This window comes from Gossypium hirsutum, chromosome D02 (assembly GCF_007990345.1).
Source record: "Gossypium hirsutum isolate 1008001.06 chromosome D02, Gossypium_hirsutum_v2.1, whole genome shotgun sequence".
Taxonomy (NCBI): domain Eukaryota; kingdom Viridiplantae; phylum Streptophyta; class Magnoliopsida; order Malvales; family Malvaceae; genus Gossypium; species Gossypium hirsutum.
The window spans coordinates 71,543,235-71,555,579 of NC_053438.1; the positions used below are offsets into that span (position 1 = coordinate 71,543,235).

The window sequence follows — 12,345 nt, forward strand, 5'->3', positions numbered from 1 at the left end:
GATTCATCTAGTTGGGCAAAGAGTTGTACGGTGGTGGTAGGAGGTAGGTTGAAGGAAGGTGAAGTAATAATGGCGGTGATTTTCTTAGTTCTAGAGTAATTTATTGGAGTTGCTCTACATTTCTTATTAGGGTCTCTATCCTAATGTGTCACAAATTACTTTATAGTTAGAGCCTTAGCAAGCAAATGGCTCATACCAGTAGGTCTAAGTAGGGTGGCAACGTTGGCGCTATGATGTGTATAGGGCTCTTCGAGTTGGACAATATTGTTTATTGCATGCGGCCTACTTGATCATGGATAAATTGCAGAAATCCCATCTAGAATCTTGTCAAACTTGTATAATTGTCAATCAAAGGGTTGAACTGACAAGGTGCTCCCAAGGAAGGAATCATCGTGAGAAGTTGTCATAGAAATCTAATAGATAGTTCAACTGATTTAATAATTTTTATTATTTTTAATTTTTTTTTAAAATTTGAATTATTTATTTAAGTATTATTGATTTGGTAGTTGAATCGAGAATTAATGGTATGATCTATTTTAACCATGAGTTCAATTATTAAAATACTAAATATGACATTCTAAGATTGTATCACATCATCACTTGAAAGTTTATATAATTTTTTAAATTTTTAAGTGATGATGTGACACTTTAAGATTATATTACATCATTAAATTTTTATATTTTTCAAGTTCAAGGATGAAAATGGATTTAGTTGTGAAGTTCAGGTGCTAAAGTGAACAAAAAACAAATACAGATATCAAAGTGAACATAGTTACTAAATTTAGGGGCCAAAAGTTATATTATCCCAAATGTTTGTTTTATCGATATTATCGAAAAAAAAAACAAGCCTCGAAAATCAAACAAATCCCAACTGTCAATTGCAAACACAACAACCAAAACGCACTGAACGAAGGCAAAAAAGAAGAGAGAGAGCGAAGAACCAAATGAGCAGTGGTAAAGGAGGGGAGCTGATCCCATCAAGCTCCGAATTGGACTTGGATCGACCCAACATTGAAGATTATCTCCCTTCCGGATCCTCCATTCACGAGCCCCTCGGCAAGCTTCGCCTGTAAATTTCACTCCTCCCTCAACCCATCTGTTTTTTCTTTCTAATTTCTCTTAAAAATCACATAGTCACATTATTTAGGGCTTTTGATTTGGTTTCAGATGCGATTTACTCGATATTTCTCCTACTTTAACTGAAGCTGCTGGTGCCATTGTTGATGTGAGCTCTTTGTCCCTCAATTTTCATTTTTAGAACTTCTGCATGTTTATAATAATTGACGAAAGCAACTGATTTTTTAATATCAACATGCATGCTATATATTTTTTATTTGAGTGGGAGTTACATTTGAAATGTATACTAACCGTGATGTTTTGATCTTGATCTTTTAAGTATATGCTCAAAAATTTTCATGATTCACTTGATTATAGCTGTGCGATTGATGAGCAGGATTCGTTCACGCGATGTTTTAAGTCGAATCCTCCCGAACCGTGGAACTGGAATGTGTATTTGTTTCCTCTTTGGTGTTGTGGTGTGGTAATCCGATACTTGATTTTATTCCCTGTGAGGTTAGCTATTGAACTTCTCGAAAGTAACATTGAATTGTTTGATGCGTGATGGTTAATGTTTGAATGAAAGTTTACTTTATGTTCGTTTTCGAGGTTAGTTAGGTAGTGTATTATGGAACTGAAATGTGTATTTGCTTCCTCTCCGGTGTTGTGTGGTAATCCGTTACTTGATTTTATTCTCTGTGAGGTTAGCCATTGAACTTTTTCATAAGTAACATTGCATTGTTTGATGCATGTTGGTTCATGTTTGAATGAAAGTTTACTTTATGTTTGTTTTCGAGGTTAGTTAGGTAGTGTCTCATAGTTGTGGTGTGGTAATCCGGTACTTGATTTTATTCTCTGTAAGGGTCAGCCATTGAACTTCTCAAAAGTAACATTGCATTTTTTAATGCATGATGTTTCATGTTTGAATGAAGTTTACTTTATGTTCGTTTTAGAGGTTAGTTAGGTAATGTATCATATGATGAAATACTCATGTTTCTGAGCTTCCATTGTGCTGTTAATATGCAGGGTTATAGTTTTGACAGTAGGATGGATAATATTTCTGTCATGCTTCATCCCTGTACACCTCCTACTCAAAGGGCACGATAAGTTGCAAAAAAATATGGAGGTGTGAACTTTATGCATTTCTAGTTTGTGCAGCTTTTACATCTCTGTTGTCTCTTTGTATAAGTGTACACTTGTGTGTGTGTGGTGGTTTCATATCATTAAATATGAGGAATGAAAAGCTTTAAAATTCTAAAGAGGCTAGTTTTAGCATTTCATTTGGGATTTTCTGTATCCTACTAGCAAGGTTGTGCATTACATGTATTTCTAGTAGATTTACCGCATGCAATGTTTATGCCCCAGACTTGGTTCATTATATTTTCTTTTTCAGAGGGCTTTGGTGGAGTTAATCTGCAGCTTCTTTGTTGCATCCTGGACTGGAGTGATTAATTACCATGGGCCGCGGCCTAGCATGCGGCCCAAGCAGGTTTAGCTGACTCTTTTTTTTGCATTCTGTAGTCTTCCTTGTTCCCTCGTCTGTATATCTAATTTACTTTAATTTTTATTTCGTTTGGGTTCTGCTCTGTTACTGCAGTACACCTTTAGGATGTGTGCCTTTGGAAATTAAAATGTATCTTTCCTACAATGAATTGAATAGGTGTTTGTGGCCAATCATACATCTATGATCGATTTCATCATATTAGAACAGATGAGTTCATTTGCTGTCATTATGCAGAAGCACCCTGGATGGGTTGGTAAGTAGTAGTGCAAACGCTTAAGATGGTGTTTATTGATTTTAATGTTGCAATTGATTCTTGATCAGCTGATATTTCTATTTCTGTTTCCATGAGCTTCAAGGTTTTATGGCCATTCCATAAACCATTACTCTTATAGTGCTAATCACCCTCTTATTCAGAAATATGTTTAGTGCCTAGTTGTTAGTGACATAAAACTGCATGTCCTTGTTTTGTAGTTTAATAGTTTCCATGATGCCTGTTATGGACTAAATTTGGTGATAACTTTAAAGTGAAAAAATTAAAACGGATATGCTTTAAAAGTTACGATGCAGCTTTTTATATTTTCATGAAAGAACACAATTCCAAGTGCTCTGCTGTTTTTGCTTTCACGAAAATAGATTTTGATGATACTGTTGAAGGATTATATTTTGCCTGCAATGAGAATGAAATAATCTATTTGATTTCTTTCTACATTTAGGACTACTGCAGAGCACTATTTTAGAGAGTGTAGGATGTATTTGGTTTAACCGTACTGAGGCAAAAGATCGGGAAACTGTAACAAAGAAGTAAGTTCAATCAGAATAGGGAAATTATTTATATCAATATATTTTCCCGTTCATGTAAACTTGTTAATTTCAGGTTAAGGGAACACAGTCAAGGTGTTGACAATAATCCTCTTCTCATATTTCCTGAAGGGACCTGTGTAAACAATCAATACAGTGTTATGTTTAAGAAGGTATAGCTGTTAGTATTTGGGGAGAGCTGCTCTCAGTGTTCCCTTCTTACGCATCCTTCGTCTTTAACTTCTTGGTTTCTCTGATGATGTTTAGGGTGCATTCGAACTTGGTTGCACAATTTGCCCGATTGCAATAAAGTACAACAAAATTTTTGTTGATGCATTTTGGAATAGCCGAAAGTAAGGAATTAATCACGAATGTTTACCTGTTCCTATGCATAACTAGCATTAATGCATTGTGTTGCGGTTTGTGATACCTGTGGTATCTTACCAATGTTGCATGTCCTGCAGGCAGTCCTTCACAATGCATCTGTTGCAGCTTATGACATCATGGGCCGTTGTTTGTGATGTGTGGTACCTTGAGCCGCAGAATCTAAGACCTGACGAAACACCAATTGAATTTGCAGAGAGGTAACTAAGGATGCTGGTTAACACACTTAATTCATCTCTTATTGTTAATACGCACAAAGTCTGGCCTTTATATCATTTTCTAGAAAGCAATAGCTTTGATTCAGTCAATATCCTTCTATCATACAGGGTCAGAGACATAATATCCGTTCGAGCAGGTCTTAAGAAGGTTCCATGGGATGGTTATTTGAAGTACTCTCGCCCTAGCCCCAAGCATAGAGAGCAAAAGTAAGACAATCCTCTCCTATTCCTTCCCCTCTTTCCAGGTTGTGGTAAAATCTGATATATTTAGAACTCCATTGTATTTCACATAGATGACACTAACTAATGTTTAATTTTCCCTGTAATGCATATCACATTTAAGTGCATAGACACATGGACCATCTTAAATGGTAGTTGGAACTATGAGGTTATTCTTGGTAGTTCATGGTACTGTCCTTATTAATGCCACAGATATATCTTTTGATGCATCTGAAGTAATGTATCCACATGGCTACAATTTGGTCCCTTGTCCTTGTTAGCCTGCTGCCTACCCTTATATTTCTAGTCCTTGACTTACTCAAGAGGCACCCTTTTTCAGTAACTTTTTCACTATATCGTAAACATAGACTACTTTTTCTTTGTACTGAATCGGTTATTAGTTATTAGTTGCCGTGGTACGAGATATTATGCACAATGCTGTTCATTATTTAGTGTTAATGCTTTGAATTGCTGAGCTGGTTTTTGGTTTGGGGTTGGTGTCTAGAACTAAGAATGGTACTCTAAATGGATGATTTTGCACTTGCAGACAACAAAGCTTTGCCGAATCGGTGCTTCGGAGGCTGGAAGAAAATTGATACCATAAACACACATTTGTTTCGTTTGTTGAGTTGCCATTATCTAGATAATGATTTAGGCCCTGTCGGCACACCTTGATGTCTCATTTGTTGAATGCTTTATTTTTGTATCAAATCTTAGAATTAGAATGAGTTGGTAATTTGTCTAGTTGTAGGTTTCTTTGTGAAATAACATAAGGCTAGTATTGCTGATTGAGTCTTAGTTCGGTTGTCATTATTGTTGCTGCAATAACCGGTATTACTAGTTGGTAATTTTGGTCATATTGAATTCTGTTGAGGGGGTTGGCTCTCTTTTAGGAGGAGTTTTTGAAGTGTCGTCTGCTGAGTGATTGATCAGATCCTCAAACAGTGGAGGTATTGTGCCCGGGATGTCTATGTTTGGTTTTAGTCTGGGTTTTGTCTCTCGTAATTCGAGAAGAGCCCAAAGCGGTACGTGGAGTTTAGAGAGCGCTTAGTCGCATTCTAAAGCATTTCCTTGGTGGATTAGCTCTCTCATCAGATTCCATGACTCCCTTTGGGCTCTTCTTAGAGTAGGGAGATAAAACTTGGGGTTAAAATCGAGTATAGACACGCCGGGCATAATACCTTCACTATTCGATGGTCTGATCGACTGTTCAGTGAACAACAATTCAAAAACTTCTCCCGAAAGAGAATAAAACCCTCAACAAGTTCCTTTGAATATTTTAGTAAAAAATTGAGTTTATATCTTTGAGTTCATTTTATATATTTGTTTATTTAGGTTTCTTTGTCATTTTCTGTTTTTTTCCTACTAAACCATTCGACATCATTTGAATATATTTGTTTATATAGTAAAAAATGAATTAAATTAACATTCTCGATTTCAACTTAAATTGTTCCGAATTTGTGTTTGAATGGAGATTTCTTTATTATCAATAAAAACATATATTGAAAGGTATATTAAGACTCTTTCTTGTTTAAAATTTAAATTGATATCTAATTTTTTAAGTAATTTAACTGAATTTTAAAAATTTCAGTTTTGTACCATTATTTATTATTATTTTTAGTTTGAATGTGACGTGTGGAATATTTTAAGGGTAAATTACATCCAAACTCACTAAATTAATACTATGTTTACATTTTGACTATTAAATTTTAAAAAGTTATAAAATAATCATTGAATTATTCAAAAGTTTTCATTGAATAATTTTGACATTTTTATTTAAGTTATTGGATTGATTTGATTTTTTTTAAAGTCCTATTAGTGAGCTCTAAGCAATCATTTGACAATTGGTACGTTATCAACAAGTAGAAGAACATATTTTATATCTAAGTCGATTTGACAATCAATGTTAAAGATCGAAGAAGAAAACTATATATATAAATTTTGGTTTGTAGAATCATGTTATTCAAAACAATTTCATAAAAAAAATGAACTATAGAAAAGAAGGGAAAGAAGAGCTTTTGATTGATATAGGCAATGCGAAAGGAGAAAGCCATACAATAACGATTTTAACAGTTAATAATTTAAATGAAAACTTTTGAATGGTTGATCATCATTTTGAAGTTAAATGATTAAAACGTAAATTTACTAATAGTTTAATGACCTTAAATGCAATTTACCCTATAAAATTTATTAGTTATTCAAAAATTATTTTTGGATATTCCAATAACGAAATAGTTTTGAATTTCATTTGATGCCTAAAGTTGTCTAGTTTCAGTTTGCTACGGAATCCTAATTTCATTTTCCCCCTAACAAAATCTGCTATGTAGGATGTTTAGATTTACACGCAACTAAAAAAAAAAAAAAATCCCCTTCCCTTAAAGCCTTTTCTTTCTAAAGGGGGCATTAAAGTAATATCCTATAACTGATAGACCAAAAAAAACACAGATCAACGACGGACGCGTCCGTGTCGGAGCTTCATTTCTCGCTCTGACTGAGTTTTAGGTTTTCAAAATTTCCCATTTCTGGTCAATTTCAAACCCTGAATTTTTCAATCAAACAAAAAACTAGGGATAATATTCTGTTGAATTTGATTTTTTTTTAAATTTTTGAAATGGAAAAATAATTATGCTGATTATTTTCAAAGTAAAAAGAAAGTTGTTGTTGTTCTAGTAGCTAATGAAGATTACGGATGATCTATTGAGTTATTCGCCTCCTCTTTGGGCGACTTTTATAGCTGGATTGCTTTTAGTCATTACGCTTACTCTTTCAATATATCTCATCTTCGAGCACCTCGCTTCTTACAAAAATCCGGAGGTTAGTTTTTTTTTTATAGGCTTTTTTTAAGCTTGTTTACTATGTTTGACTTTTCTTTCTGTTTTTTTGGACTTGCAGGAGCAGAAATTTTTAATCGGAGTTATTCTTATGGTTCCTTGCTATTCCATAGAATCAGTGAGTTTTTTTTTTAAATCGGATTTTGACTTTTTTTTTTCTTAGGTTGAAAACTTTGAATCGTAAAGCTAGATGTTGTGTAGTTCAGATCTTGCAAAATGTGGTGTTTTTCATTAATTTTTAAGTTGTATTTGATGATAATTAAGTGTTTTTTGATACCGTAAGACTGAACATTGCTCGAAAGTCGAAACTGTTGTCTGATGATCATGGAATACAAGTCTGAAGTGAAATTTATGATGATTGCTGGAAAAGTTTGCTTCTAAAGGGGCTTGCTGTAGGAAATTTCTGAAATCGAAGCATCATGATTGACTTTTTGAAATTTCAAGTAGAATGGTTGGCGTTTGAGATCACTATACCTGATCAAATAATGTAAAATTATTGTTATGAATCTTGAATGGTGTAGTCTGATATTGTTAACAGGACTTCACATTAAAGGTGTAGTAGTTAGTTATGCGTTTATATGAAATATTATTTTTTATTCACCTTCAGTTAATATTTAAGTTTGGTGTAACACTTTAGGTATATAATTTTGGCACAGTACTTGTACATGGTATTTTCTTTGCAGCATGCAATGGTATGCTATTACCTGTCTTGCTAACCCAGATTACTTTTAACAGTTTGTATCACTGGTGAATCCATCAATCAGTGTTGATTGTTCAATACTACGTGATTGCTATGAATCGTTTGCCATGTATTGCTTTGGAAGATACCTTGTTGCTTGCTTAGGTATGTCTGCTTCAACAGCCTTATAGTTCAAATAAAGATTTTTATTTCTTGATTCGCATGTTATTTCATTGAGATTACGGTTACTGTAGTGGCATCTTCTTTGTTGTTTGATTTGCTTATACCCTTGAATCTGAATTCTGAATGTCCATATATTATTTCAATGTCTCCAGGAGACATTTCAACGCTTTACCTTTTTATCTTCTTACGGTTTAAGAATAACTAAATTTGTATGATCAATTGATGACACATAAAAAAGGTACTAAAGAAGATTGGACAATTCTGTCAAACTGACAATACATGCTAGTGTTTATGCATTTGACTAGTTTTTTGTGTTTTGACAACCCTTGTTATATGTTTCATTTTGCATTTTTCTTCTCTATTCTATAATGGTCATCAATTTTCAAAATTGAGCTGCTGTTTATTTTAAGGTGGCGAAGAGAGGACTATTCAATTCATGGAAAGACTAGGGTATGCAAGTTCTTTAACTCCACTATTGGACCTCGATTGTGATAAGGGAACTGTTAAGCACCCTTTTCCTATGAATTATTTCCTAAAACCATGGAAACTTGGTCAATGGTTTTACCAGGTTATCAAGTTCGGCATTGTCCAATATGTAAGTGCTCTTTAACTTTTTGAAATGAATCATAAATTTTGCTTCTGTCATTGGTTCCTGTTTTAACAAAGTTTATATGCTTTGTTGGCAGATGATAATCAAGTTATTGACTGCACTTTTAGCGGTAATTTTTGAAGCTTTTGGTGTATATTGTGAAGGAGAATTCAAATGGGGATGTGGGTAAGATGATCTATGATTTCACTTGTTAGCTCAAGTGCTTGTTTTAAATACTAATTAGTGAAGCAAAATTTGGTCAAATTCTGCTATAAGCCCCTGTACTCTAAATAATTTGTGGATTTAGTCTTTGTACTTTAATTTGGTCAATTTTAATCCTTGTACTTTTCGAATTGGTCAATTTTAGTCCTTGTACTTTTCAAATTCTTTTAGTTTTTTGACCAAATGGTAGTAGTTAAATCTGATTGGTTGAATTTTGCTATTAGCCCTGTACTATGCTTAAAGTTGTAGATTTAGTCTATTTTCTTCAATTAGATCATTTATTAGTCCCTATATTTTACGAATTTTAAAATTTCAATCTTTACGCAAACAACCGTCTTGAAATCTATAACTAACTTTTTTGTGAGTAATATGTGAAAATAGTAAGTTGACATGGCATTATATATGTTATAATATGCGTGCCATATTGGATTTTGGCAATTACAGAACCTAATGAATTTAACAGTTATTTTTTGGTTAGGACTGAAATTTTAAAGTTCATAAAGTACAGGGACTAAAAATAACCAAATTATAGTACAAAGACTACACATAGTAGAGGGACTAATGACAGAATTTAATCAACAAAATTTTGTTCTCATTATCTGTCTTTGTTCCTGTTTTTCAGGTATCCTTATATGGCTGTGGTTCTTAATTTCAGTCAATCATGGGCTTTGTACTGTTTAATTCAATTTTATACTGTCACAAAGGATGAACTGGCATACATAAAGCCTTTGGCCAAGTTTTTGACATTTAAATCAATCGTGTTCTTAACTTGGTGGCAAGGCGTGGCGATCGCCCTTTTTTCTGCTCTTGGTCTGTTTAGAAGTCCAATTGCCGAAAGCTTGCAGCTTAAGTCAAGCGTCCAAGACTTCATAATTTGTATAGAGGTAGATGTCTTGAATCACCAATGTATTTCTTCTAGGTTGTACTGTATTCACTGTAGTTATGCATCTGCGTATTAATTAAGCTACCGATTTATCTATCGGTAAATTCAAAATGCTTGTAAATTCTACTAGTCTTTTACTGATATGAAAGTTTGACATGTCATGGTATTCCTCCAGCGCAGATGGCCATTGCTTCTGTTGTTCACATATACGTTTTCCCATCTGAACCTTATAAACTAATGGGAGATCGTGTTCCTGGAAGTGTTTCAGTCCTTGGAGACTATGCATCTGTTGATTCCCCTCTGGATCCTGATGAGGTTAGGGACAGTGAAAGACCCACAAAGCTACGCCTGCCTCAGCCCGACATAGAGGCTCGAGGTGGAATGACCATCAAAGAAAGTATGAAGGATGTATTCATTGGTGGTGGTGAATATGTAAGTATTCGGTTTTATGCTAATAGTGCAATTTCGATGCATGTTTGGATGTTAGTAACTTACCTGAAAGTTCTGTTATATCCTTGAATGGATAGGATTCATTAAGTATCTCACTATGTTTTTTCATGGGGCTTTTCGATCTTTCATAACGGCATGTTGATGTTGCTAGTGCTGAGTCTGCTCTTTTTGCTTGTTCAGATTGTAAACGATGTAAAATTTACGGTAAACCAAGCAGTTGAGCCTGTTGAGAAGGGGATCAACAAGTTCAATGAGAAACTACATAAAATCTCTGAAAACATAAAGAAGCATGGCAAAGACAAGAAAAAGACGAAGGATGATAGTTTCATTACCCCATCCGCACGGACGGTAATTCGTGGTATAGATGATCCCTTCTTAAATGGTAGTATGAGTGATAGCGCGGTTGCAAGGGGAAAGAAACATCATGGAAAATCCGGATATACCAAGGAAAAATCAGGACATACAAGCGGGGAAAGCGGAGGAGAAAGCCGTAGCGATCCGAGCTATGGTAGATATCAGATTAGGGGCCATAGATGGGTTACAAAGGATTAAAACTTAGATGAATAAGTAGCTATCCGGACATACAAGACACGTGAGAGATTCAGGCAGACATCACCCTTCCATCCATAGCTTGTGGGCCGGCTAGCATGGTTGAAACACTCAAGAGCATTGTTTCTGCACGAGGTGACTGAAAATTTCATTTGAATTTGCTGCTGTCGGTATAATATCCGTCAACCGAGCCGATCATTTATGCAGGGGATTTATGGAAACGGGAGATTTAGTGTAATAGATGTGTTATATAATTTTTACTATGGCTTGGCTATCTCATACATGATTGGGACATTTTTGCTCATGTTTTTATGAGCTGATGTCTGAATGTCTTAAGGCCGAGCCAAGCTTTCACTAATGTCTAGAAATCGTTGCCCAGAAAGTTTTGGACTGATACTGCTACTGTATTCTTGCTCTGGATATATGTATATACATACTTATAGATATAAGCACAATATTTGAAACGTTACTAATTCATATTAGATATTCTTTATGCATATATTTTCTTGTCATATTTTCCGTTTAAGATTTTTAGATTATTGCGGGTTTAAATTATTTTTGGTTCAGGTAACTTGAGCTTTGTTTTTTTCAAATCAAGACATTATCCATGATCAGCGGTGGAAATTACGTCGAGTATGGCAACTTGCAAGACCTCGCACAACATCAGCATCCTGACAAGTATCTGATTTATGGAAAAATCGAAATTTTAATCGGAACAAAGTTCATCGAAAATGGGATTAAGCAGTTCTACTTCTTCAGCAACCCGTTAATGCCTTTTAACTATTTAGATGACCGCATCCAAAAAAAAAAAAGAAGAAGAAATTAGGTTAAATCCAAATCCACTATTTTTAGAGCAGTAGCATACAGGCAACTTGAGCTGGCAAACATTATTTGAGGTCCAACTTTGCTTAAGAGCCATTATCATATGCTTTTTGCATGCCGACAATTAATACAGATGCAATCTGATTTAGACTAATGTTACTACTTTGTTTTACTTTGTTGCAAAAACAAAAATCAATATTTTAATAATCAGATTTATATTTAAATCGGTTAAATCTTTAATTTTTAATTCAATTAGTTTGAATTATTAATAATTTAACAAATAATTTAATAATAATACATTATAAAATTGATTTAATCGGTTCAATAATCAATTGTCAAAATGGGGTAATGAAACATTTAATCTCTAACTTTGACAACTTTCATTAACTCGAGCTTTGAATTTTTTTTTGTCCACATTAATCTTGAAATTTGATTTTCTTAAAAAAATTTAAACCATGACACCATGAGATTATGGTAAATTATCAATTGAAAAATTTTAAAATTTATTTATTTTTACATTGTTTATAATTAATATAATAGATATGACACATTCTTAAAATATTATATCATCTTATTTTAACAGAATATCAAATTGAAAAAATTACCAAATGTTATGTTTACTCCACCAATAGTTCAATCCACTTTATATCTTAATCATTGATTTTCACTTGTTCCCAAATTAAATTTTCTTCAATAAAAAATTCATTATATCATCAACAACCCCCTGAATTTCTGGTTGAAACTCAAAGCCTACAAAAAGCAATAGATTTTCTTGTCCCCTTACCTAAAGACAAAATCCAAAAATGAAGTGGTCCTAATTTTCCAAAATACAAACAAATACCGCACGTGATCACGCGTAGTAGTGTCAAAAAAGTTAAATTCTGGTATAAGTCCCTGTATTCTATGAAAGTTCTGGATTTAATCTCTGTACTTTAATTTAAACAATTTTAGTCCTTAT

General features: G+C 33.7%; 2 protein-coding genes across 3 annotated transcripts; both read left to right on the forward strand.

Annotated features, from left to right (window-relative positions):
* Nucleotides 1-858: 858 nt before the first annotated feature.
* Nucleotides 859-5,478, forward strand: LOC107908616 (glycerol-3-phosphate acyltransferase 9). The gene is made up of 12 exons (XM_016835839.2): nucleotides 859-1,069; nucleotides 1,168-1,225; nucleotides 1,454-1,572; nucleotides 2,083-2,182; nucleotides 2,450-2,545; nucleotides 2,717-2,813; nucleotides 3,274-3,361; nucleotides 3,435-3,531; nucleotides 3,626-3,711; nucleotides 3,823-3,942; nucleotides 4,069-4,167; nucleotides 4,727-5,478. The coding sequence occupies exons 1-12, from the start codon at nucleotides 945-947 to the stop codon at nucleotides 4,773-4,775; spliced, it is 1,134 nt and encodes a 377-aa protein (XP_016691328.1). The 5' UTR covers nucleotides 859-944; the 3' UTR covers nucleotides 4,776-5,478.
* A 1,002-nt stretch (nucleotides 5,479-6,480) lies between these two features.
* On the forward strand, nucleotides 6,481-11,062 carry LOC107908615 (protein LAZ1). 2 transcript variants are annotated; one of them, XM_016835838.2, is made up of 8 exons: nucleotides 6,490-6,993; nucleotides 7,072-7,128; nucleotides 7,746-7,854; nucleotides 8,283-8,467; nucleotides 8,559-8,647; nucleotides 9,306-9,567; nucleotides 9,747-9,998; nucleotides 10,197-11,062. In XM_016835838.2, the coding sequence occupies exons 1-8, from the start codon at nucleotides 6,856-6,858 to the stop codon at nucleotides 10,566-10,568; spliced, it is 1,464 nt and encodes a 487-aa protein (XP_016691327.1). In that variant the 5' UTR covers nucleotides 6,490-6,855; the 3' UTR covers nucleotides 10,569-11,062. The 2 variants fall into 2 exon arrangements, with proteins under 2 accessions (XP_040945222.1, XP_016691327.1); XM_041089288.1 differs by lacking the exon at nucleotides 10,197-11,062 and having other exon boundaries at nucleotides 6,481-6,993; nucleotides 9,742-9,966.
* The last annotated feature ends 1,283 nt before the right edge of the window (nucleotides 11,063-12,345 follow it).